The 26631-nt window shown below is 42.5% G+C and overlaps 1 protein-coding gene and 1 pseudogene across 6 annotated transcripts in view; both read right to left on the reverse strand.

Annotated features, from left to right (window-relative positions):
• dnajc6 (DnaJ (Hsp40) homolog, subfamily C, member 6) overlaps positions 1–26631 on the reverse strand; it is a 105440-nt gene that overhangs the window by 14598 nt on the left and 64211 nt on the right. For 5 of the 6 annotated variants that reach the window (XM_088348787.1, XM_088348785.1, XM_088348788.1 and 2 more), the window contains 9 exons: positions 26213–26361; positions 23639–23761; positions 19366–19499; positions 18701–18895; positions 17005–17122; positions 16014–16093; positions 15140–15333; positions 5143–5520; positions 736–879 (listed from right to left, as the gene is read on the reverse strand). In XM_088348787.1, coding sequence (XP_088204913.1) covers positions 736–879; positions 5143–5520; positions 15140–15333; positions 16014–16093; positions 17005–17122; positions 18701–18895; positions 19366–19499; positions 23639–23761; positions 26213–26361 — 1515 coding nt within the window. The remainder of the gene's footprint in view (positions 1–735; positions 880–5142; positions 5521–15139; positions 15334–16013; positions 16094–17004; positions 17123–18700; positions 18896–19365; positions 19500–23638; positions 23762–26212; positions 26362–26631) is intronic. The other variant, XM_088348786.1, reaches the window with a different exon arrangement.
• On the reverse strand, positions 9567–9726 carry LOC148355153 (U2 spliceosomal RNA; annotated as a pseudogene).

The raw sequence follows: 26631 nt of genomic DNA on the forward strand, positions 1-26631 counted from the left end.
TTTATTCGATAGAGTGAACCCTTTTCGTCCTCTTTTGGAAATTTGAGGTAATTTGAGGTAATCATAGTTATTGTCCAACCTGTTTTCCTTCTAAACACAAGATAAAAAGGTTACAACTCTCACATTCTCATCAAATAATATCACATGGCCAAATATTATGCAGGTTTCCGGCGAAACCAATTTATTTTTTAATATTTCAATGAATTGGGTCTTAACCACTTCACAGTGTCCCCTGCCACTGCCCGAAGATAGTGGGGATCGGCTCTGGCAGCCTCGTGACCCTACTAGCCGCGGCCAGGCCTGGACTTAGGGTGGGACTGAGGCAGCCGTGAGGTTGGATACTGATTGACCCAGGCCCAAGCCACCACAGTTGAGATGACAGCTTAACATCCCCAATCCGCTCATGGCCCTGCACCCCTGCTTCTTTAAGACCTTAGGGGAACCCTGCAACTGCTTTCATAGAACATATTTGATTGGTTGTGGGTTGACTTTCCTTTTTATAGCAACACAGTCAACTGTGTATAAATTCAGATTCAGATCTACTTTATTGTCATTCTAGTACACGTGTATACAGAACGAAATGTCGATACATCTGACCCGCACAGTTTCCTTGAATGTACAGATATAAGTAAAAGTTGTATTGTATTATGGCTACGTATAGTATTTTACCATAGTGCGTTATTGTCCAAATAATTATGTGTCTGTGTGTAACACAGCAACAGAGACATTCCTCACCAAAGCTCGTGGGCTGCAAGGTGGGGGGTGGAGAATGAGTGGCATGCAAGAAGCAAGGAGGCTTCCCAATGTTACCTGGTCCCAGTAAAGAACCCATCATCTCCTGAGGCATCGGCAAGGGACCAGCTCCGAAGGGGTCCAACACTAGAGAGAGACAAAAAATGTTCCAGATAATTTAAAATTGTTTATTTATACCAGGGATGTGAAACTCAGTTTGGCTCTGTGGCCCGGATCCAGACATTCTGTTCTCAGGCGGGCCCCATCAGTAAAAGGAGACTTTTTCTGCTTGGCTCCAAATGGCTCCTCAGGTGTCTTTTGTTGTAAATCCATCTTACCATTTATGATGTATTATTATGAATAACTTCAAAAGGAGGGGAAGCAAATATAACACTTAAATATTAATACTGAAAACATAGAAAATATAAGTGAAATTATTTGTAAATCTACAAAAAAAAGGTGAAATACAAAACAATTCAAACCTTTATTATACTCAAAAAGTAAAATTCAACAGCACAGAATCCCTGAAAAAATGCATTTGGACCCATCACAAGAGAAAAATAGCGTCTTGAAGGGAACCGGCTCTCGATTGGTGGTTAACCGGTTCCCATTCCCAAAAGCTGGCTCATAAAGGCAATTCATTCGCAAACAACACGAGTTGGTTCACCCGTCATTCACCAATTTGCCTTTTCTTTGGGCGCCTTAGGAAATACTATATATCGCTATCTAACTTTATGGTCGTCGCTATTTTGAATGGTGACATTATACAAAAAGACATGACATAAACAACTCGGAGGGATAACGCACCGCTTTTGACCATCAGTAACGGTAACGGCATTGTAACAGTGGAAAATATAATTAATCAGATCACCCCATTACTAAAAAAAAAAAAAATGCAGTTACACCGTTATTTAAAACACCGTTGTTCCCAAAACTGCCTGGTATTAACTAATTCAGTCCACATGCAGGGTCGCAGAGATTTTACACATGCACTGCCCTCTAGTGGCCGGAGAGAGCATTTGTTTTGCATTAATTTGAAAAATATCCTAACTTTTGAGACAAATGACAGAGACCCTTTTTAAAACGCCGGAATGTATGGCGGGCCGTTTGTTTAACCGGCCTGATTTACACAGTCAATTTACATTTTTCTAAGGAATTGTGCATAAAACCCCTTTCCGCATTCTAAATGATAGCCCTCCAAACCGTCTGCGAGCATAATCAATGTATATGATTTATTTTCCAATTTTCTTTAGACTTTCTTAGAGTACCCAAAGACATTTTCATCATTTAAATCAATGATTTTCAACTAGTGTGCCGGGCGGGGAACACAAGTGTGCTGAGAAACTTTGTTTAGTGTGCCGCACTATCTTTATATTATTTGCTCATTAAATAGGAGAGTGAAATATATTTATTAATTTACGTTGTCTGATGAAAGTTTTCAAGATTGAGCCTGAAAAAAAAAAAAAAGATAAAATAAAATTAAAATATTTTCCTTTGGATTTTAATTATTTTCTTATTTTACAAGAAAATAGAATAAGCATTTCTGCTAATTTTAAGTATTATTTTTGTTATTTTTCTCGAAAAACAAGAAACAATGTCAATTTTAAAAACAGTACAAAACTTGCACATCATTTTGCGGAATTAAATTACTTATTTTACCCCCCCAAAAAATGAAAAAGTTAGCACATCGTAAATGCCTTTTAGCTTGTTTTAAGCATTAGTTGTATTTTTTTGATCTGGAACAAAAAAAAAAATCGAAGTTCAAATCTTGCACATAATTTTGCTAAAAACAAAAACTAAAACAAAAATCGTTAGAATATAGTAAAAATATTATTCTTTCCCTGACAAATCATTTTTGCTCATCCATCCATTATCTGCACTGCTTATCCTCAGTAGGGTCGCGGGGGTGCTGGAGTCCATCCCAGCTATCTCCGGGCAGTGGGCAGGGGACACCTTGAACTGGTTGCCAGCCGGTCGCAGGGCACACAGAGACAGACAACTTACTCGCTCATTCACACCTAGGGAAAATTTGGACCGACCAATTAACCTGAACTGCATGTTTTTTGGAATGTGGGAGGAAACCCACGCAAGCACGGTGAGAACATGCAAACTCCATACAGGAGGTTCGCTCTTATGACCTCAGAACTCTGCCGCACACGCGCTAACCACTGCGCGGCCGTGCTGCCCATTTTTGCTCATTCCAAATATTATTTTTGTTTTTTTTTAGAAAAAAACAAGATACGAATGTAGTAAAACTTTGTTAAAAATATTATAAAATACCAAATTACGGATAAATTATAACTCAAATTAAAAAAAAAAACTGTATGACATGATGAGTCACAGTGATAAGAAAATTTCTCGTTTTAGGCAACATGAGAATTCAAGCTTAAAAAAAAAATAAACATTTGAAACATATGAGAATTTTGCAAGAAATTAATGACACTGATAAAAACAAAAATTAGGTAGGTAATGGAGTAAGATCGGGGCTAAAACATCTACGTCCCAGGATTGACCGAGGCGGCGTCGGAAGGGAAAGCAATAGCCCGGCTTTTACTTTTCTGTGTCTGCAGAGGTGACATTATTTGACCTTTCTTTTTAAGAGTTGACAGGAACATTTGAATCCCGTCTGTCGTTTTGAAAATCGAGAATTTTAATATTAAGCCATAAACCACAACAGCCGTATATCCTTATGAATCTAGTGCGGCATTTTGAGAGAGGCAGAGAGACAATGAAGAACATTGATGAATGGATCATTTCTTTTTTTTTTAAATCAGTGAGAGAAGCATTTTGACATTTTATGACAGACCCGGGCCAAACTTTGTGTTGGGTCGGGTCGGGCCTAGACTGTGGCTTTAGATCTTACCTCTGATGGATATGTCATGTCCGGCACGGTTGTCATGGCATCCAGCTAGCCCCGCCCCTTGACACCGGCTGAGACGCATTGAACTGATTGTTTGTGGAGTACTTAAACGCTCCTTTTGGGACTGCCCGTGGCCAGACCATTGCTTTACGATGTTGAGGTCCTGTTCATGCCTGTTTGATCCGTGTATATGCCTAGTTTGTAATTTTGATTACCTTTGAACCTGTTTTGTTTTGTCTTTGGTCCGTTTGTGTGTTGGACAACCTTTATTTCTCAATTAAAGTGAATGGTCGGCCACGCAAATGAGTTCCGACTTCCTGATTCCCAGTTCGTTTCCTGACAGAATGGTCTGGCCATACGATGTGAACTCAGCGAACAATCCCAACACGATTTGGGGAAAGCTGGAGGACGCCGTTTTGGCAATCGCCCAGTGAGGTCGCCTTTCCTGTCAACTCGAACCACGGCCCGCCCGTCGTGGCAATTGCTGTGCCTCAAGTGGGGTTTCCAGAAAGACTTGGCGCCGAGCTGTCCGAGGTCCCCGTCGACATCAACGCCAGCCTGTCCGTCCGTCCGCCTGCCTTCCCACCGTTCTCGAGGTCCGTCCTTCCTCCTGTCTCAACGTCCGCCCATCCGCCTGCCTTCCCACCAGTCTCGAAATCCGTCCGTCCGCCTGTCCCGATGTCCGCCTGCCATGCCTGCTTGTCGACCTTTTCTGCCTGCCTGAATCACCCGTCCGCACATCTGATTCTTCTGCTCCCCACTCCCGACTCGTCTGCCTGCCTTTCCGACTCTTCGACTCACCCGTTCGACTCTCCTGCAACGCCCGATATGTCTGTGGTTCCCGCCTGCTTGCCTGATTCAACCATCCGCCTGTCCGATTCTTCTACCCACCGGTCTGACTCGTCTGCTGAATGAGCTCCTATCGACAACGGGCCCGCCTTGTGCGCCTCCATCTCTGGCCGCGACGTCACCTTCCCTGCCCACTCAAACCACGGCCCCGCCCGTCGTGGCCATTGCTGTGCCTCGAATGGGGTTGCTGGGAAGATTTGGCGCCGAGCTGTCCGAGGCGCCTGTCGGCCTCAACGCCACGCCTGTCGGCTGACCTTCTGTACCCATCTATCAGTCTGACTCTCCTGCTTGCCTGTCTGACCCCCCCTGCTTGCCTGTCTGACTCCCTTGCTTTCCTGTCTGACTCCCCTGCTTGCTTGTCTGACTCTCCTGCTTGCCTGTCTGACCCCCCTGATTGCCTGTCTGACTCGCCTGCTTGCCTGTCTGACTCTCCTGCTTGCCTGTCTGACCCCCCTGCATGCCTGTCTGACCCCCCTGCTTGCCTGTCTGACTCCCCTGCTTGCCTGTCTGACTCCTCTGCTTGCCTGTCTGACCCTCCTGATTGCCTGTCTGACTCGCCTGCTTGCCTGTCTGACTCCCCTGCTTGCGTGTCTGACTCTCCTTTTTCCATCAAATACACCCATAAGTTAATATCGACTACGATAATTTCTTGAGAAAAATGAATAAATCGAAACATTAAGTAATGAAACCGTCAATCTTACCTGCGGGAGCAGGGAAAGTACCCGGCGAGCCAGAACTTGGTATCGTTTTATGAGGAGTGGAGTTGTTGGAAGAAGCCGCGCTGGCTGGCTGAGGAGGAGCCCCAAACAAGTCCCCAAGGAGGTCAGTAGTTGCAGCTGCTGAAGATGGAGTTTGGGTCACGGGGGGTGCTTGCTTGATGTCTTCACCATCCAAGCCGAGGAGATCGACTTCTGCGGGCGGTTCGGGGTCTGCAGGCATAGGTAAAGGTTGTTCCATTTTATGGGGGGCGGCGCTCGTGTTGCTTCGCTGGCTGGAGAGAGAGATCATCTCGTCATCAGAAGGCTCACTCTCTTCTCCATGGCCTCGGCCGTCCGGTCCTCTGTTGGACATGCTTGGCTCTGTGTGAACAGAGACAGGGAGAGATTAACGCAATTTGAACTGAAAAATATTGTAAAACAAGGGAGACAGATATTGAGGGGTCGTATATTTGCAAAACAGAGCACATCTACGGTCTACGTCAGTGGTTGGCAACCTTTGCTGTACCGCTAGAATTGGTTTAATGTCAGACGATATTCTCGCAACCCAGCCCAATGATAAGATTTGTAATAATAAAAATAACATCAACAGTAATAATAATCATCTAAATGTATCTAAAGGGATAATGGGCTGCGTTTATATAGAGCTCCTAAAGTCACTGAGGAAATTGCAAAGCGCTTTACATTGTGCTTCACGCACACAGTCAACACACCAATAGCGGTATAAGACATGCAAAACTCCTACCTGCATATCAGGGGCTTTAAGGGTTCATTGTCTTGTCCAAGAACACTTCGACATCTTATCAAAATCTTAAATTCTTTATAAATTCCGATTTGTGTTTATCTGTGTGTGTGTTTATGAAAATTGAAAAAGTAGGAGTGTCTTTAGCACCCCAAAAAATACCACAGGCATCTGCTTATGTGTGGTTTGCTTTCATGGGGTCTCTAATACTCTCTAGCAGCTAAAATCAGGTACTTGCTTGGACAGATCTAGGACTTGAGGAAAAACTTTTCTGTGCCAAGTCAATGTCCAGAGGGGTCTTAGCAACCATTGAGCAGTTCAAGCAGCTGATTCTAATCAACCTGGACCTGTAGAGCCATCTTGTTTGTAATAATATTGATTTTACAATAAATGTACAATCACTAGACACTTACAGATGAGAATATCTCAGGAAAAGGCATTTGAGCTTATTTTATCATCACACTATTCAAACTCACGGTTTTGCACCGGTTAGCACATTCCCCTATACGCGAATGGTCACCGGTATGAGACCAGGTGGAAAAAATATGTCGGCCTGCAGTGGGATGCGTGCCAAATGGCTGTGCTTGCCCAAGATACACCTCAGGAAATGGTGCCCCTTCAACCCTAGTGGTTAAGGGATCCAACCATCCAACTAGAGATGAATGTTAGAGAATAAAAAACAAACTCGCCCCGAAAGATATAAAGGCAAAAAAGCATAATGTGGGAAACAACTTTTTGGTTTATCTGATGATGAATCAAACTTGGAAGGACATTAAATGAATATTGTAAATTTGATTTTGGTATCGTGTTTATAGTTTACATGATCAATTAATGATTTCAATTATGGCCTCACGTGTTTAACAACGTGTTACCGTTAGTAAAAATAGTGTGATGATGAAATCAAAGTTAAAGCCTTTTCCAATGTCATCTACATTCTTAGTGATCTAGTAGTTAGGATTCAGCACCCTATCGGCTGTGATCCCGGTTCAATTTCCATTATATCCAATATTGGGCTAATGTGGATGGCAATAGTTTTTAGCAGATCAATCATTGCTCAAATACAGTAAAATAATACCATAAACTAAACATTTGAGTTATTTTTTGGGAGTTAAAAAAATGTGTGTTATACAAAAATAAATAATATACAAGGCAAGTTTTATTTGTAAAATAAAGCAACTTTTTTTTTCCTTCTGTGCAGCCCATTACCAAAGGTCCAGTACCGGTCTGCGGCCCGGTGGTTGCTGAACACTGGTCTATGTCATATTTCCCCCAGTCCTAGTTGTTTTGAGCCGGAGTCTTGCAAGTTTTCAATGTTTTCTTCCTGCAACGCACCTGATTTTAATGTTAAGAATTGTTTTTACCATTGCGTTGGAAGACACAATAGAACTAAAACCTGCAGGACCTCACACCGCAGGGGTCAAATATTGGGAAAGACTAGGTGAAGAGAGAATGGACAAAAGAAGGAAAAACTAATTTTTGGGCAACAGAAAAGGTGAAGTTTACAAGCTTAATCTATTGCATACAATAAATGTAAACACAAGGACTAGCTATTTTCATTTGGATATTTATACAGTACAATGCAAGCACTTCAATCTGCTTTCTTACCCTCCAAATCCAAGCCTTCCATCTCATCTTGTAGGAGCAAAAATGAGTTTGATTTAGTGAGTTTAGTTTGGTGAAATAGTACTATCTATGTGAATTTTGTGCAGCATCACATGAATTACAGTAGGACTTTATTCATTTCACTGTAGAGTAGAACATATAGTAAACGCATAGTATTGTTTTATAAGGACGCTACCCTACTTACGACCATTCGACTTCCGAAAAACGTTAGATACGATCATTTTTTGGGGGATGTCGAAAAATATACGGACATTGCTGTGACATTTTTCTATTGTGTGCACCTTTTTCCGAGTACAGGATCGTACTGTAAAGCTTCTTTCCGCCACTACCGGGAAGGAAAAAAATCTGCTAACTCTTCATAGTTCGTGTGTAAACATTCTATACTGTATCTCCAGCGTGCTAAGAACTTAAGAACTTAACCAACCAATATGGTTGGTGTAAAGTGTAAAGAAGAGGCGAGCCGTTTCTTTTGAGATGAAAGTGGAATAAGAAAGCTTGATGCGGTTGAGCAAATGGTTGGCCACTTACTACCATGGAGGAGGAGGAGATTGCCTAACTCTTGAAGCTCATCTTCCAAAAGTAAGTAACTTTATTTATCTTTATAGAGCATATTATTTAATGAAATGTTCATTTTTTGTACAAAACAATACAGGTTACTCATACAAGCCTTAAAAATACTTAAACCTAAAACATAAAAAATACAGCACTGAAGCAACTTTCGAACAAATTTGATGATCCGTTCGTAAATAGGGCAGCGTCTGTATATGCATATACAGTATATAAAGAGCAAACAAAATTTATATGGCAATAAAGTTGGAATGTAATGAAAAACAAAAATAATGACAGAATTATATGATTTTCAGATTATTTTTAAAATATACGGACTGACTGACATTGTTTTCATTTTAAAAAGAAGTGAGGAATGGTTTAGGCTCATCTTACCCCCAATGCTCATATCATTATAAAGAAATCAGTCAATCGAGAAAAAAAAAGAATGAAACCATAAGCAATAACATTAATAAAGGTAGAAAAATAAAACACCACCCCAAATGTCTTAACTAGGAAATATATACAATAAATTGGTTGAGAAATCTCTTACCCAAAGCTCATCTAAATTGTTGATGCTAAGTGAAAAATCACAAATCTTGCGCACGCTATCACGGTTCACAGATCCCTTAACAGCTAGTGTCATTGGGTATCACTTCCTGTGGTGTGTCTTGGGCAAGTACAGCCAGCCGCGCCCCATCTCTCTCCAGACTAGTTTAACTGGACCTCGGCATTGATGGTCAGCGGCATGTGAAAATATAAAGATACTAGTTCAAGGGTTCAAGTCCAGATACCACAGCCTCCCTGTATGGAATTTGCATCTTCTCCCCGTGCCTGCATGAGTTTCTTTAGTTTATTTACTTTAGTCTCCCCCCCCACTTTCCCGAAAGCATGCATGTCAGGTTATTTGGCCGGTCCAGATTGTCCCTAGGTGCGAATAAGCGAGTGAGTTGTCCGTCTCTGTGTGCCCTGCGACTGGCTGGCGACCAGTTGAGGGTGTCCCCTGCCCACTGCCAGAAGATGACTGAGATGGGCTCCAGGACCCCTGCGACCCTACTGAGGATAAGTGGTGCAGATAATGGATGGATAGATGTTGAGTATCACATGGTATAATACACATTGCATGAACGTCCTTTGTTTTTATGACATATTAAAGACTCAAAGGTTTTGTCAAATAAAGGCCGTTGCATTTCTTGTATTGTGGCATCTACATTGAAATTATTTACGTATTAAAATTAATAAATTACTGAATGTATAAATAAACTAAATGGTTCCTTCAAAAAATATCTAAAATACAAAGGAGTAAAAAAAAGGAACATACTTTAAACGCCAAAATGGGGGGGATTTTTTAAGGGTTATTGTTCTGTCTTCTTTATTCATTATCCATTATCCGTTATCGGTCAGTTCATAATACGCTGCAAAGCCTAGGAGCCGGGACTCTTACTCTCAGCCAAAAGGCCAAGCTAAGGTCCTAGCCTTAAAGCCTTGCTGCGATCATTGCGAATGCACCGTTCCCGGAGGTACTGCAATACCGGGCCGATGCGTGGAGTGGACAGAGCAAGCTCTTATTCCATCTCCGGATTGCAAAAATCAATGATCATGACTGCGAACAAGCCTTATATCTGATGGCATCATTTAAGATAAAATTCAATAAAAATGCCCAACCCGCACTCCAGACAAATGGCATGCTTGTACATCTTTAAATGAATTGATGCAATAATTGGTTAGTGTCTTTAAAGCAGGAGTTGGGAACCTTTTTGACTCAAAGAGCCATAAAAGCAAAATAGTTTTGTTTTTGGAGAGCTACACCATCATTTGAGATAAAATTCAATAAAAATGCCCAACCCGCACTCCAGACAAATGGCAAGCTTGTACATCTTTAAATGAATTGATGCAATAATTGATTAGTGTCTTTAAAGCAGGAGTTGGGAACCTTTTTGACTCAAAGAGCCATAAAAGCAAAATATTTTTGGTTTCGGAGAGCTACACCATCATTTATGAGATAAAATTCAACAGAAACGCCAAGCCCACACTCCAGACAAAAGCCCATTCTTCAGCGCATTTTAGTTCACTGTGTGATGTTTGATGATTTGCTAAAATCTATGAAATAATCATTTATATCCCACAGTTGCTGAAGATTGTTGAAGGCTCATTTTGACTGTCATTTTTGTAGTGAATAATAGTTTCAAAACAAGGTGCAAAAGTTCTTTTGTAAAAATGTCACAAAATGCTGCAAACAAGGGTACAGATTTAATTACCTTCAGCTTTGCGACGTGGTCACATAAGTAAGCTTGGGAATGGAGTGGTAATTTTTCGTTTATCATTCCGTTTTACAGATGTAAATCCTCGATACTCCTCCTTGATCTGCTACCTTATCGTGGTGGAGGAGTTTGTGTGTCCCAATGATCCTAGGAGCTATGTTGTCGGGGGCTTTAAGCCCCTGGTAGGGTCACCCATGGCAAACAGGTCCTAGGTGAGTGGCCAGACAAAACGCAGATCAGAAGACCCCTAATGATGAGAGAAAACTTTGGTCCTCGATTTCCCTCGCCCGGACGCGGGTTACCGGGGCCCCCTTCTGGAGCCAGGCCTGGAGGTGGGGTCCGCTGGCGAGCGCCTGGTGGCCGGACCCTTACCCACGGGGGCCGGCCGGGCACAGCCCGAAGGGACGACGTGGGACCCTCTTCCCATGGGCTCACCACCTGTAGGAGGGGCCAAAGGGGTCGGGTGCGCAGAGAGCTGGGTAGCAGCCAAGGGAGGGGTCCCTGGCGCGACGATCCCCGGCTACAGAAACTGGCTTTTGGGACATGGAACGTCACCTCTCTGGCAGGGAAGGAGCCCGAGTTGGTGCGTGAGGTTGAGAAATTCCGACTAGATATAGTCGGACTCACCTCTACGCACGGCTTGGGCTCTGGTACCAGTCCTCTCGAGAGGGGTTGTACTCTCTTCCACTCTGGAGTTGCCCGTGGTGAGAGGCGCAGAGCCGGTGTGGGCATATTAATTGCTCCACGGCTCGGCGCCTGTACGTTGGGGTTCACCCCGGTAGACGAGAGGGTAGCCTCCCTCCGCCTTCGGGTGGGGGGACGGGTCCTGACTGTTGTTTGTGCTTATGCACCAAATAGCAGTTCGGAGTACCCACCCTTCTTGGGGTCCTTAGAGGGTGTACTTGAGAGCGCGCCCCCTGGGGACTCCCTCGTACTGCTGGGAGACTTCAACGCTCACGTGGGCAATGACAGTGAGACCTGGAGGAGCGTGATTGGGAAGAACGGCCCCCCTGACCTTAACCCTAGTGGTGTTTCGTTATTGGACTTCTGTGCTCGTCACGGTCTGTCCATAATGAACACCATGTTCAGACATAAGGGTGTCCATATGTGCACTTGGCACCAGGACACCCTAGGCCGTAGTTCGATGATCGACTTTGTCATCGTTTCATCAGACCTGCGGCCGCATGTTCTGGACACTCGGGTGAAGAGAGGGGCGGAGCTGTCAACTGATCACCACCTGGTGGTGAGTTGGCTTCGATGGTGGGGGAAGATGCCGGCCCGACCCGGCAGACCCAAGCGTGTTGTGAGGGTCTGTTGGGAACGGCTGGCAGAATCTCATGTTAGAAGAAGTTTCAATTCACACCTCCGGCAGAACTTCGCCCATGTCCCGAGGGAGGCGGGGGACATTGAGTCTGAGTGGACTATGTTCCGCGCCTCCATTGTCGAGGCGGCTGATCGGAGCTGTGGCCGCAAGGTAGTCGGTGCCTGCCGCGGCGGCAACCCTCAGACCCGTTGGTGGTCACCGGCGGTGAGGGATGCCGTCAAGCTGAAGAAGGAGTCTTATCGGGCCTTCCTAGCCTGTGGGACTCTGGAAGCAGCTGGCAGGTATCGGCTGGCCAAGCGGAATGCGGCTTTGGCGGTTGCCGAGGCAAAAACTCGGGCGTGGGAGGAGTTTGGCGAGGCCATGGAAGCCGACTTCCGAACGGCTTCGAGGAAATTCTGGTCCACCATCCGACGTCTTAGGGGGAGGAAGCGGTGTGCCATCGACACTGTGTATAGTGCCGATGGGGCGCTGCTGACCTCGACCCGGGACGTTGTAAATCGGTGGGCGGAGTACTTCGAAGACCTCCTCAATTCCACCGGCACGTCTTCCTCTGGGGAAGCAGAGCCTGAGGACTCTGGGTTGGGCTCTCGTATCACTGGGGTTGAAGTCACCGAGGTTGTCAAAAAACTCCTCGGTGGCAGGGCCCCGGGGGTCGATGAGATCCGCCCAGACTTCATTAAGGCTCTGGATGTTGTGGGCGTGTCATGGTTGACGCGCCTCTGCAACATCGCGTGGACATCGGGGACAGTGCCTCTGGACTGGCAGACTGGGGTGGTGGTTCCCGTCTTTAAGAAGGGGGACCGGAGAGTGTGTTCCAACTACAGGGGAATCACACTTCTCAGCCTCCCTGGTAAGGTCTATTCAGGGGTACTGGAGAGGAGGGTCCGCCAGGAAGTCGAATCTCGGATTCAGGAGGAACAGTGTGGTTTTCGTCCTGGCCGTGGAACACTGGACCAGCTCTATACACTCTTCAGGGTCTTTGAGGGTGCATGGGAGTTTGCCTGTCCGGTCTACATGTGTTTTGTGGACTTGGAGAAGGCATTCGACCGTGTTCCTCGGGAGGCCCTGTGGGGGGTGCTTCGGGAGTATGGGGTACCGCACAGTCTTATCCGTGCTGTGCGGTCCCTGTATGCCCGGTGCCAGAGTCTGGTCCGCATTGCCGGCAGTAAGTCGGATTCGTTCCCGGTGAGGGTTGGGCTCCGCCAGGGCTGCCCTTTGTCACCGATTCTGTTCATAACTTTTATGGACAGAATTTCTAGGCGCAGCCTTGGCGGGGGTGGAGTCCGGTTTGGGGGCCTCAGCATTGCGTCACTGCTTTTTGCAGATGATGTGGTGTTGTTGGCTTCCTCAGCCCGTGATCTTCAGCTCTCGCTGGAGCGATTCGCAACCGAGTGTGAAGCGGCCAGGATGGGGATCAGCACCTCCAAGTCCGAGGCCATGGTTCTCAGTCGGAAAAGGGTGGTATGCTCCCTCCGTGTCGGGGAGGAGGTCTTGCCCCAAGTGGAGGAGTTCAAGTATCTTGGGGTCTTGTTCACGAGTGAGGGTAGGATGGAACGGGAGATCGACAGACGGGTCGGTGCAGCGTCTGCCGTCATTCGGACCCTGTACCGGTCTGTCGTGGTGAAGAGGGAGCTGAGCCGAAAGGCAAAGCTCTCGATCTACCGGTCGATCTACGTTCCTACCCTCACCTATGGTCATGAACTTTGGGTCATGACCGAAAGAACTCGATCCCGGATACAAGCGGCCGAAATGAGTTTCCTCCGCAGGGTGGCTGGGTTCTCCCTTAGAGATAGGGTGAGAAGCTCAGTCATCCGGGAGGGACTCGGAGTAGAGCCACTGCTCCTCCGCGTTGAGAGGAGCCAGTTGAGGTGGCTCGGGCATCTAATAAGGATGCCTCCTGGACGCCTCCCTCGGGAGGTGTTCCGGGCATGTCCCACCGGCAGGAGGCCCCGGGGACGGCCCAGGACACGTTGGAGAGACTATGTCTCTCGGCTGGCTTGGGAACGCCTCGGGGTCCCGTCGGATGAGCTGGAGGAAGTGGCTGGGGATAGGGACGTCTGGGCTTCCCTTTTAACACTGCTGCCCCCGCGACCCGACCTCGGATAAGCGGAAGACAATGGATGGATGGATGGAAATCCTCGATATCTTTGAAATTTACAATTAATCTTAAAAGTCCTCAAACGCATCGTTTATAATTCGTCCTTTTTTTTCAATACTTGCGTGAACTATGCTTGAAAAAATATCTGTAAATGGTAGAATCCAGACCTCACACTAGCAGAGATAAAAAAAAATCCTTATGACATTGCTTCTTACCGGCCTTAAAGGTAAAAAAGCGCCACAGCGCTCCTGCCGCTAGTGGTAGAAACACAATGTTCACAATACTTCAAAATATTTAATTTTATCTCTTTGTCACTTATGAAAAGAGCAATACCTAGCACAGACATTGCCAGCTTGTGATGCTGTAGCAGAGCCATCAATATTATGAAGGACTCTTCTCACCCTAACCACCACTTCTTGGACCTATTGCCCACGAGTAGGCGCAACAGGTAAAGACATCAAGCAAGTACCCCCCGTGACACAAGGACGAACAGGCTCAGAGACAGTTCTTTCCCCAGGGCCATCTTCACCCCAAACAAGTGTGCAAAACTGTGAAAAAATATATACCCTGCAACTTATTTGGGATATGTTCTTCCTGCTAAATTTGTATTGCAGTTCTTTTAAAAAAAGAAGACATTGCAATATTGTTACGATGTACTATTCTTTCATTGCACTATTATTATAACTTGGGCCAGTCTCTAAGCACTACATTGGAAATAGTTTAGCCTATTTATTCTCACAGTCTCTTATCTTATTTTTCTCTTTAAAGTCTTTATTACATGTTTGCTTTGATGTGCCATGTCTAATCTTGTGGCATACAATGTTTAACAACATTGATATCAATGACATTCAAAGGCAATTCAATTCCATTAAATTCAATATACATGACTTGCCCCGGGACCCTAGTGAGGATGAGTGGCACAGAAAAGAAAAGGATAGAGGATTCCGTAGAGACATACAGCCAGAACTGGGTCTGTTGGTGTAACACAGTGACTGTAAATTTTAGTTGAGACTCCGCCCGAACCGAGTGTCCACTGCTTCTTTTAGGCTTTGCATGTACCAAAATTGGAACAATACAGAGGATATTGGCATGGCCTTTTCTCTAAGACAGATTTACATAAGGAAAGTGCCAAACCTGGCTCATGAGCCATATGTTCCCGGCCCATGCTTTAAAGACTTCCATCTACAAAACATCTCAGTCAGCTCTTAAATGTTAAATTCAGTGTTGTTCAACGAGAGATTGCATAATGATAAAATATTGCCCTGACATTGGGTTTTCCATTATATTATATTAATATAGGTCCTAGATCAACAAAAACCTTTAAACGATTTTAGCAGAGTCATACATTCTTTGTGAAACAAGTGTATTTGAATCAAGGTGTAAATTACCTGCAATAGCAAGAGCATCTTGATGTTCTTGATGGCAGCTGAAAAGAACATTGGGACTCAGGTCTTTAGATGGGAACTGCTCCCAAGGCGGGGTGAGGTCTTTCTGCTTGTCCAAGCCCTCCACTTCTACATCTAGGATCACGTGGAACAGCTGAGGATACTTGTCCGGAGAGTCACACGCATCCAAATCTGGTCTGACAAGAGAATTGTGGGACACAAAAAGGAATTTCAGGGTGAAGACCAAGTAAATATTCTTTACCGTTATTATAAATCTATAGTTTAGTAGACACTCAAAATAAGGAGAAGGCATCAATGCATTTTAAGGTGACTGAACAAGTCTTCCAAATAAAACTAAAAAATCCAAGCTGTTCTGAAGCTAAGCCCTTTCTTTTTATTAAATCTCCTATGTTACAAAAAGCAGATCAGAGGTCTGATGATCAAAGAGCAGCAACACGATTGGCCAATAGTGACTATGATGTAGACCAGGGGTCTTCAATGTGGTGCCCGTGGGCACCAGGATGCACCCTCAGAATAGCTGAGGTGGCCGCGGAACTGTTCTGAAAATAACTGACCAGTGCCGAGTAATTTTGTTTTTCTAGTAAAATCAATTTTTTAGTGGTTGATTCTATTTAACCCTACTTCCAAAAATAACCTGGTAATAACATCGTAACAACATGACAAGTTCTCATTTTAGAAATGCTTATCAAATTAGGAGCCCTTTGCATTATTTAGTAACAAAAGACAATGGTATGACAGTTGAGGTAACTTTTCCTCATATTGAAATCAATGTTGGTTTTTAATGAATTAAAGTTTTTTGTACCACTAGGAGGCATTAAATATGACACCCTGTCCCTTTAAGAAAAACAAAACTTACTTGTTAAATTTCAACATAGTTGTTCCAGGAGCAATGAAACCAGTGTGAAACTGGATCTGGAATATTTGCATGTTGGACACCTAAAGGGAATAGCAAACTATTATTTGAATGACTGAGGTTTAAAGACATTTGATTTTGAAACAAAGACACACACATTGACAACATTTACAATAGAATATTCCATTTAACAAGAATGATTTATTATTATTTATATATTTTTATGGTTTTTATTTTTTACATTTCTTTCCCTGGCATGGAAATAAAATTTCACTTTCCAACTGTTTACCCTCACAAGGATCATTCCTTAGAAAAATTTTGGCTTGCCAATCCAACCGCTTTCTTTGATGACGCGACTGGAAACTAGGGTACCAAGATAAAAGCCATTCGGCACAGGGAGAACATGGAAACTTTCTTCAATTTATTTACAATCCTATTGATTGTCTTTGAGGGTATGTCCATGCTCACTGGTCTTCTGATCCTGTGCGATGATCAGGTCACAATAGGGATTTTTGGAATTACCTCGATATAGTATCAGTTACTCCGAAGACTTCCTGAGGGCAGCTCAATGTTATAGGATCTTAGTATCTAAGAAGGACCTTTAATGACTCCAGGTTGCGCTAAGTTTTTCACCGAGGCTCTCTGTCCTGTTGTAAGTGGCGTCTTTTCTTGAAACAGGATCCTTGCTTCTCTTTGATTTGCTCATTTTTCTCCCTGAAAGCTTGAAGGTCAGGCCACCTTGGCTCCAAGATCTCCCAACTGACGGGAGAGGTGTTTTGATGTCTAATGTCTATTCTCCTTTGTCAATATAGGCACATTGGTTCCGCATATTGGTGCCTACCAATACTTTCACACAAATGTGAGGAGCAGCCTTTCTGTTGAGGAATTGCAAAGTGCAGTAATTCACTATGTATACACTTTGAAGTCTCTATTTTAGATGGTCTTTCCATTTTTAAAACACCTCTTGGATGGGTGTGTTATAAGAGTTATGTACCTTAGCTTGCAGACGTCCTCCGATGGTAGATCTCATGTGATAAACGGAAACCACGACATCTCCATGCACACTAACCCCCAAAGGAAAAATCACTTTGCCCTCTTGAAGTCGGTGCTCTCTAGATATACACAGATAAAATGGACACATGGAGAACAAATAAATCTCAAGAGCAATGTTGCACTAGCACAAAATAAAGAGCATTCATACTTTCTTTCATTATTGTAAGGAAAGTAGATTGCACTTACGAATTGGGCCCGTCTCCAAGCACTACCTTCTCCTCAAATATCCTGACATTACTTTTGTAACTTTTTTCTCTTTATTATGTGTTTATCTTGTTTATCCTGGAGTACCATATCTAACATTGTTGCAAGAAATGTTCACTACGTTGTTATCAATGACTTTTAAGTGTCACGACCAGCACAAAGGGTAGACGCAATCACGTAACGTTTACTCACAAGATTATTGATAGAAAGAGGAAGAGCAGCGCCCGCGATGCGGTGCTCGCTCGACGCGGGAAGCAAGCCGCTCATGCAATCGGATCATGATCTGAATACGGAAGTGGATCCTCCGTAGTGGGAGATGGTGGTGTCAAGGACGGAAAAACAGGTCGATAGCCGGGACACGAGAGCAAAAACGTGGTCGGGATCAAAAACGGGTCGTAAGCCGGGATGGGAGAGCAAACGTGATTGGGATCAAAATCAGGTCGGAGCTAGAGAATAACGGGGAGATCATGAACGGACAGGTGGAAAAACGGGTGCAAAAACGGGAGAGGTGAGAGTCATGGTCAAAATGCTTGCCTTGTAACAACAGAGGTTCGCTGACGGACTGACAACAGGAGAGTGAAAGGACTGGGCTTAAAAAAGGACAGGGAACCAATCAGGTAGCCCGCAGTGGCTGGCGCCAAATAAGCAGGCACAGGTGAAATTCAAGAGTAATCATGACATTAAGGCTATTCTATTCTATTTATATTCCACTTGTATTGAAAAATGGGTATTCATATCGTGTATTTTGACTTATTTGGTAACTTTGTTACTGCTAAATGTTATTACAAGACTTTTAATTGGGTTATTGTTAAGAGGCACTATTTTTCATTAAAATGTTATGAAAGAAAATTGCACTTACAACTTAAACCAGTCTCTAAGCAGTTCCTTGTAAATATTTTTGCCGATCTATTCTGACATTTTTTAATTAATCTATTTCAGGTCTTTATTACGTGTTTATCTTGTTTATCTGAAGTAGAGTGGGAGAGAGGGAGAGAGAGTTAGAGAGTGAGTGAGAGAGAGAGACAGAGTGAGAGAGAGAAAAAAAGAGAGAGAAAAAAAGAGAGATGTATTTATGAAATGGGTATACTTTTAACTTTTGCATTTTTGTTACAATGTACAATTATTCATTTTCACCATTATAACATCTAAGGGTAGGTGCTAAGTACTGTACTACCTTTTAAATATGTTTGCCTATTTATCCTTGACATTCTTTATTTTATCTTATTTTTCTCTTTCAAGTCTTTAATACGCGTTTAACCTGGAGTGCCATGTCTTAACTCGTTGCAACCAATGTTCATTACATTGATATCAGTGACAAAAAAGACTGGAAAACACTTAACACGCAATCAGAAACATTGGGTGATGATTTCAAGCCTACGCTTTAGAGCTGAGTAAATTAGGATGTTATACATTGTAGTTCAAATGCAGCAAACCTCATTCTCTCATATTCTTGTGCTGTGGTGAAGATTTTTGTCTCTCCAATCAGGACATCACAAAAAGGTCGACAGCCGCTCCTTTGCTTGTTGAAGCAGGGAACTGGACTCATGGTGAGAGCCTTGATGATTAGAGGCTTGGTGTGCGGTACACTGGGCTTCTCGGACACCATACTACATACATACCCGATGTACCTGCCAGAGGACAAGGTTAAAATGATTGATTGCTACACAGCCTGTCATAATCCTGCGCTCAGGTTTTGTTTTCCCTCTTTCTCAGTCTCTCTCCCTTTCGCTTGCCCCCACCTTATTTGGTCACTCACTTTCTGGCTCTCATTTCCACCTTGTGTCAATTGTCCTGATTACCCTCCAATCACACCTCTCCCTCTTCAGTATTTAAACACGTTTTTTTTCGGCTCAGTGCTAGTTCATTGCTTCTTTTGTCACATCCCAAGCTTGCTACAATACCTGACTCCCTGTGTGCCAAACCTTAAATAAAAAGCACAGTACTAATTTGTGCTTCTGCATTGTGCTCATACACTACTCTGAGTGGCCCTGACACAGTCCAAGGTATATCAATAGAAAATGTAAATGATATGATTTATAAATTACTTGTAAGACAGACTCATAGCTTTGGCAATTTTAAGCAAAACGGTCATTCATACCTGCGATGAGAAGGCCAAAGGCCCGAGCCTGGTCTCTTGGCGCTGAGGAGTTGTATGGCAGGAATCGCATTATTGAAGAGGTGGCAGAAGCAAAACATGGCACAAATCAAGACTCCTGAAGGCGCCTTGCCATCCTAAAAAGGACATGGTCCCCACCCTAAGTTTTTCTCAAAGTAATTTGCAGAACTAGAGAAGCAATTTCTAGATTAACTGGAAAGGAATGATAAAAGATAAACACAGCTACAGAATACCAGAAAATATCTGTAAAATGCTTGACAATTCAAAATACTGTAAATTCTGGACTGCAGAGAACACCTGATTCAAAAAATCCCATGCTCAAATATAGAAACAAAACAAAATGTTGTCTTTGTACAAGTGGCAGAATTTAAAGTTACAGATTTAAACAGTCATAAAAATGAAACCTTAATTTATGTATTTATTGTTTGTTTATTATTCAAGAACAAACACAATTTACAGGCTCGATTATTTGTTTAACCAATAAAAGTACTGTACTTTATAAATGTTTTTTTACAAATTACTTTTGTACTGTCAAATTATAATTTATATAAAAGTAATCCGATCCACTTGACATGTCAAGTGGACATAATAGAAAACCCGATAGAGTATACCTTCCAGTTCTGTCCTCCAGAAACCATATATTTTTTTCAAACGTGCCAGGGAGCCAATAGGAAGCACCAAAGACCCTAATGTGGCTCCAGAGCAAGTTTAGGGTGGAGAGGTTCAACTTTTTTGGTGATAAAAAGCAACTTCCACTGTTTAGCCAATCAGAATGAAGAACTCAATGCCATATAAAAATCTGCAAAGTAGCGAAACCATGATAAGTTAACCGTGATACAGCAAGGGATGACTGTAATTTAAGTCAATTTCTTACATTTTAAGCCTAGTGAATTCCTGGCGCCAAACACGTGGGGTATATGGCATCAAATTTGCCATTCAGCCTTTGGCTGTAGAGTGCCAATGCGTCGTTTTGCGTGTTTTGTCAGTTGTACTCTAAATTGTTTACACGTGTTTTTGTGACCATTCAAAGATGGTGATTGCATGCATGAGCACATATTTACTGCTACGGGAAAGAAAACACGGGTAATTGCTTTTTCGCATAAAATGTGAGCCTTATATTTCTGGACGACATTATCAGATCCACCAAATTGTCGATAATAGTGCCAGATTGCAATAAATCACGCGGAAGTTGTCTTTTTGTATTGACATTCATGGTTACCGTGTTTGCTTGTTATCATGAGTACATTTTAAATATTCAATATAGTACTTATAAACCTCCTATTTTTCTCATGTTATGCATTATATGCATAATTTTGAGAAATACATCCACTATTTTTTTTCTCTAGAAGGGCATCATAAATGTTTACAGTTGTCACTGCAATGTTTTGTAATTAGAGCGCATGCGTTGGGGAAAAAGAGCAGCGGTTTTCCTTGGTGCAACCACAAAAAAATATACATAAGCAGCACCATATTTAAAGCCGTATTCTTATAAATGTAGCAAGAGCAATGGTTTGTAGTCCACAATTACGCTAAATTAGAGGAAGTACAGCAATTAGTAAGTAAAATATGAATTCCTATGGATTGCTGTCAAATGTTTGAGGAATTAATGTAAGTTAAATCAAACTTAAATTGAATTGTGCTACAATAATGTCTTGAATGCAAGTGATTTCAAGTAACAGTGTGTATGATTTAGTGCCTCCTAGTGGTAAACAAAACCCCTTCATTCATTAAAAACAGTAAAAATTTAAAAAATGAGCAAAAATACATAAGCCATCATATAAATGTGCATTTATTTAACATAACACCTAAAGGGAGCTGACATGAATGTCTGCCATCTTACTGCTACGGGTAACCGAAAAAAAGTTTGTCAATAAAGAGATGAAAAACGGTGCATTTTGTTCAATTTATATATATATATATATATATATATATATATATATATATATATATATATATATATATATATATATATATATATATATATATATATATATACTGGACTGTCTCAGAAAATTAGAATATTGTGATAAAGTTCTTTATTTTCTGTAATGCAATTAAAAAAACAAAAATGTTATACATTCTGGATTCATTACACATCAACTGAACTATTTCAAGCCTTTTATTATTTTAATATTGCTGATTTTGGCTTACAGCTGAAAAAAACTCAAAAATCCTATCTCAAAATATTAGAATACTTCCTCAGACCAAGTAAAAAAAATAATTTTATAACAGCAAAACTAAATCAAACATTTGAAAATGTCCATTGATGCACTCAGTACTTGGTTGGGAATCCTTTTGCACGGATTACTGCATCAATCCGGCGTGGCATGGAGGCAATCAGCCTGTGGCATTGCTGAGGTGTTTTTGATGCCCAGGATGCTTCGATAGCGGCCTTCAGCTCATTTGCATTTGCAGGTCTGGTGTCTTTCATCTTCTTCTTAACTATACCCCACAAATTCTCGATGGGGTTCAGGTCAGGGGAATTAGCAGGCCAATCAAGGACAGTGATGCCATGGTCAGTGCACCAGTTACTGGTGGTTTTGGCACTGTGGGCAGGTGCCAGATCATGCTGGAAAATGAAATACTCATCTCCATAGAGCTTTTCAGCAGATGGAAGCATGTAGTGCTCTAAAATCTCTTGGTACACAGTTGCATTTACTCTGGACTTGATGAAACACAGTGGACCAACACTAGCAGCTGACATGGCTCCCCAAACCATTGCTGACTGTGGGAACTTCACACTGGATTTCAAGCAACTTGGATTTTGCTCTTCTCCAGCCTTTCTCCAGACTCTGGCGCCTTGACTTCCAAATGAAATGCAAAACTTGCTTTCGTCTGAAAAGAGGACTTTGGACCACTCTGCAACTGTCCAGTGCTTCTTCTCCATAGCCCAAGTCAGACGCTTCTTCCGTTGTCTTGAGTTCAGAAGTGGCTTGACCATGGGATACGGCTATTGTAGCCCATTTCCCGGACACGTCTGTGAACTGTGGCTTTTGATACCTGGACTCCAGCTTCAGCCCACTGTCTTTGAAGCTCCCTCAAATTCTGGAAGCGGCTCTTCTTCACAATTTTGTTAAGGCTGCGGTCATCTCTCTTGGTTGTGCAGCGTTTCCGGCCACATTTTTCCCTTCCGACAGACTTTTTGTGGATATGCTTTGAAACTGCACTCTGTGAACAGCCTGCTCTTTGAGAAATTTCTTTTTGTGTCTTAGCCTCCTGATGGAGGGTATCAATGATGGTCCTCTGGACAGCAGTCAGATCAGCAGTCTTCCCCATACTTGTGATTTAGTTTACTGAACCAAGCTGAGTGTTTTTAAGGCTCAGGAAACCCTCGCAAGGTGTTTCGAGTTAATTAGATGATTCAGGTGATTAGTTGAATCGCCTACTTGTATACTTTTTCATGATATTCTAATATTTTGAGATAGGATTTTTGAGTTTTCTTAAGCTGTAAGCCAAATTCAGCAATATTAAAATAATAAAAGGCTTGAAATAGTTCAGTTGATGTGTAATGAATCCAGAATGTATGACATTTTTGTTTTTTTAATTGCATTACAGAAAATAAAGAACTTTATCACAATATTCTAATTTTCTGAGACAGTCCAGTATACAGTGGGACCACGCTACTCCACGGTTCCACGTTTGCGGGTTCAGAGCTTCGCGGGTTTGAAAAATAATTATAATAAAATAAAAAAATAGAGAAAAAAAAAAAAAAAAATTACATATATATTTGGGTTCTGATCCTGTTCTTGACAATACACCTGTATTCATTGGAAATTGTTAAGAACGTTTGTGTCATTTTTGTCCTCCTACAGAAACCATATCATTTTCCATTATCAAACAATTTTTAAAAGTGCATGGAGAAACTAGGGAGTGCCAACGAGCCGCATGCGGCTCCTGAGCCACTTGTTGCTGACACCCTACTAAATCCGTTGAAATGAAAAGCCAATTTTGACTCTGAATGTGTAATTCATGTATTTTGTTCAATTCTTTGCATTATACTGTGACTGTTGAACAGTTTGAAGCAAGTAAGCATGCGGCTAAGTTAGCTTAGCGCTCGTGAATGTTAAAATTAGAACATTAATTTGTGTAAGTAAAAAGCAAAATTTGGGCAAAATAAAATAATACAAACAACACTTATCAGCATTGATAAAAAAAAACATATTTTTGACTCAATTTGACTATTTCTAACAATATAAATAACATAGTTAGTCACATGTATCATAGAAAGACTATTAATAAAGCTCAGCCATCTTACCGAGCAGGTGATGACGCACACATTCTTGGGATTCTGTTTTAGCCAGTTGTGCATATTCTTGCAAACAGCGAAGAGGTTGTGAAGGCTGGGAGCCTGGCGTGCAGGCCAATTACACTCAGAAACCTGGAAAGGGTTAATCGAAAGGAGACAGGCATAAAGGACAGATCCGTGAGAGAAACGTTGACGTGAGAGGAAATGATGACGACAATAAGGGGAATGGGAGGAATAGTTGTGATGCAACAAAACGCATGGCAAGATAGAAAGAGAAGTTAGAGCTTGGGAGCAGCAGAGCAGAGCAACACACAAGCTGTCGTGACGAGTCATCTGTGAAGGCACTCTAAGTTCCACAGGCAGCTTATCTAGGCCATGTTAACTCCAAAATTGCCTTGCAGGTAGCTGTTAAGGGCTGTGTGGTTTATGAGAGAAAATATTTCATTTTAGCCTTCTGGATGGGTAAAAGAAAATACATTTAGAGGGATATTATTTATCTGACCAATAGCCACATACTGTCATCCCGTCATACTATGTTTTCCTACTTTGCGGTCTCAGTGTAACGCTAATTGAAAAATTCTCCGTAATCAATTATTTCCGATTTCATTTTGCTGCAGGAGGGAAGCAGCAGAGCGCATTTTTGTCCGGCCTGTTGGTTTTTTTTTGGTGTTTCGTCCAATAAAAATTGGACTGCGCGCGCACAGCCAAATTCTATTATCCCCGATTGCATATACCTGAGAGCAGGAGCAGGAGAAGGCAAGTAGGTGTGCCGTTCTGGCCCGTTTAAAATTAACTGCAATGTTTTGGTAGCGAACCATTATCCCCAGTCGACTATTACTGACAAGCAGTGGGTTGATAAAATGAATATATGTCATCTGTGGTGGCTTTTTTTCTTTTCTTTCCTTCCTAAAATGAACAGCTATCATGCGTCAGCGATTCATTATCCCTGGCAGACTATTGCTGTGAGCAGGAGCCTGCAGAGCACACATTTGTTGGGCCTGGTGGCTCTTTTTTGCCGTCCTGTTACCCAAAAGCACTTGTACAACCATGATCCATTATCCCTGATTGCATACTGCTGCAAGCCATGGACAAGCAGAGCGTTTTTTTTTTTGTGCATGGTGGCTCTTTTTCTTCCTGTTATCTGTTAATGTAAATCCATGTCAAATGAACATCACTCATGCGGCCGCAATTTATTATAGACAATCCAATACTTCCGTAAGTGGGAACTGTCAGAATGTGCTTGTGGTTCTGGCAGGCCTAAAATGAACAGCACCGTTTTGGCCTCAATCCATAAATGCTACTCAGCTATTGGTGAGAGTGAGGGCCTAAAGACCAAAATTTTGTCATGCTTTTTCTGTTCTTCCTGCAAAATATGAATGCCACTCAAACTGCCGCGATCCATTATCCTCAACCCCCAATTGCTTTGAGTGGAGACCTCCAGAAGGCATTTTTGTCAGGAGGCGTGTCGTTCAGGTCAACCTAGAATGAAATGCGCAATTGTGACCACAATCCATCAATCCTGGCTGAATATTGCTGAGAGAACTTTCTTCCGGTTTAGGCCAATGAAGTGTGCAATTGTGGCGGGTTTAAAAGGAACTGCACTGTTTTGGTCGGGATCCATTATCCACAATCGACTATTGCTGAGCGAAGGGGCGAAGAGCTCAAATTGATGTCATGCATGGCGCCATTTTTTACCCATTCTTTTCACTTAAAATGAACAACACCCGTTTGTTTTTCCAAATCAACTACTCAGGAGAATGGGGACCGAGGGAGAAATATTTGTGTCAAAGTAGTGTAGTGACCTTTAGCAACAACATAAATAAATGGCACATCCAAACTGTTTCACAAATACAGTGGTACCTCTATTTACGTATGTCTCTACATACGAAAGTTTCAGGTTACAAAGTACCTCAACGGGAAAATATTACCTCTAGTTTAAAATGCGAATTAGGAGTCAAAAATACATTACAGTACATTCTGCTATTAGCCGCTCCCAGAGTTTACCAAACTAAATAGTTTGGCTGTGTGGATCCTAGCATGCTCTTTGTGTCCCTGTCACAGTTCAAAGTTCAGAGACAAGAAGAAAGAGGTTCTGGCAAAATGGCGGGGAGGATGACACAGCTTTCATTCAATCAGCCCAAATTAAAGACATTTTAGCAAAATTCCTTGAAGTCTCGGAATTTGTGGAAAGGAATCACCCAGAAAAAGTGATGACAAGTCGGGCTTTAGATTGTCAAAAGCCAGCAAAGGCAGACGTCATTGAATCGGTTTTTGAAGAAAAGCTGGAAAAAAGGCTAAATACATATTTTTATTATTTCCTTTATTCTTTGTTTTGTTTTTTTACATAATAAGCCTCTCGCTTTACATTTATCGTGCGGTAATCTAATTCTAACATGGATTCGGTTCATGTTTTCATTCTTTTTTATGATTTATCAAAAAATATACTGAACTTGGAACGGATTAGCGCATTTACATTCAAAATGCATCTCTACCTACTAAGTTTTCAGGTAACGAAGCTACTCCCAGAACGGATTAAATTTGTAAGTAGAGGTACCACTGTTTAAAGTGAGGAGGTCATTTTACCCGGTTGGAGAATTTGGCTCCACGGTAGTTGCGCTGTGACAGGTTAAAGACAGTGTAGTGGTCAGCGTGGCGACTGTCAAGGAAGGATCGAATGTCCTCCACATGGTTCTGGTAGCCTATCTGCACGGACTCTGCTGGGTAGGTCATCACTAAAAACGACACAAAACCTATCATTGAAAACTCAGCTTAGCACTAAAAAACAATTGGCATAAAGACAAATAAGAGTTGAGAGAGCTGATCACACAAACTCAAAAAAATGTCGACTAAATTGTGGCCCCTTTCTGATAGTATTACAAAAATGTATAGATTTAAAACAAAACCTAAGGGCCCGGTCACACAGCCGTTTGCGTCTGAATCACGGCCAGAAATTTCTGCCTGTGAAGCAGACGCTGTTGGACGCTTTGAGATCGCCATACAGA

This window comes from Urocampus carinirostris, chromosome 12 (genome assembly GCF_059441175.1).
Source record: "Urocampus carinirostris isolate Australia breed hairy pipefish chromosome 12, RoL_Ucar_1.0, whole genome shotgun sequence".
NCBI lineage: Eukaryota > Metazoa > Chordata > Actinopteri > Syngnathiformes > Syngnathidae > Urocampus > Urocampus carinirostris.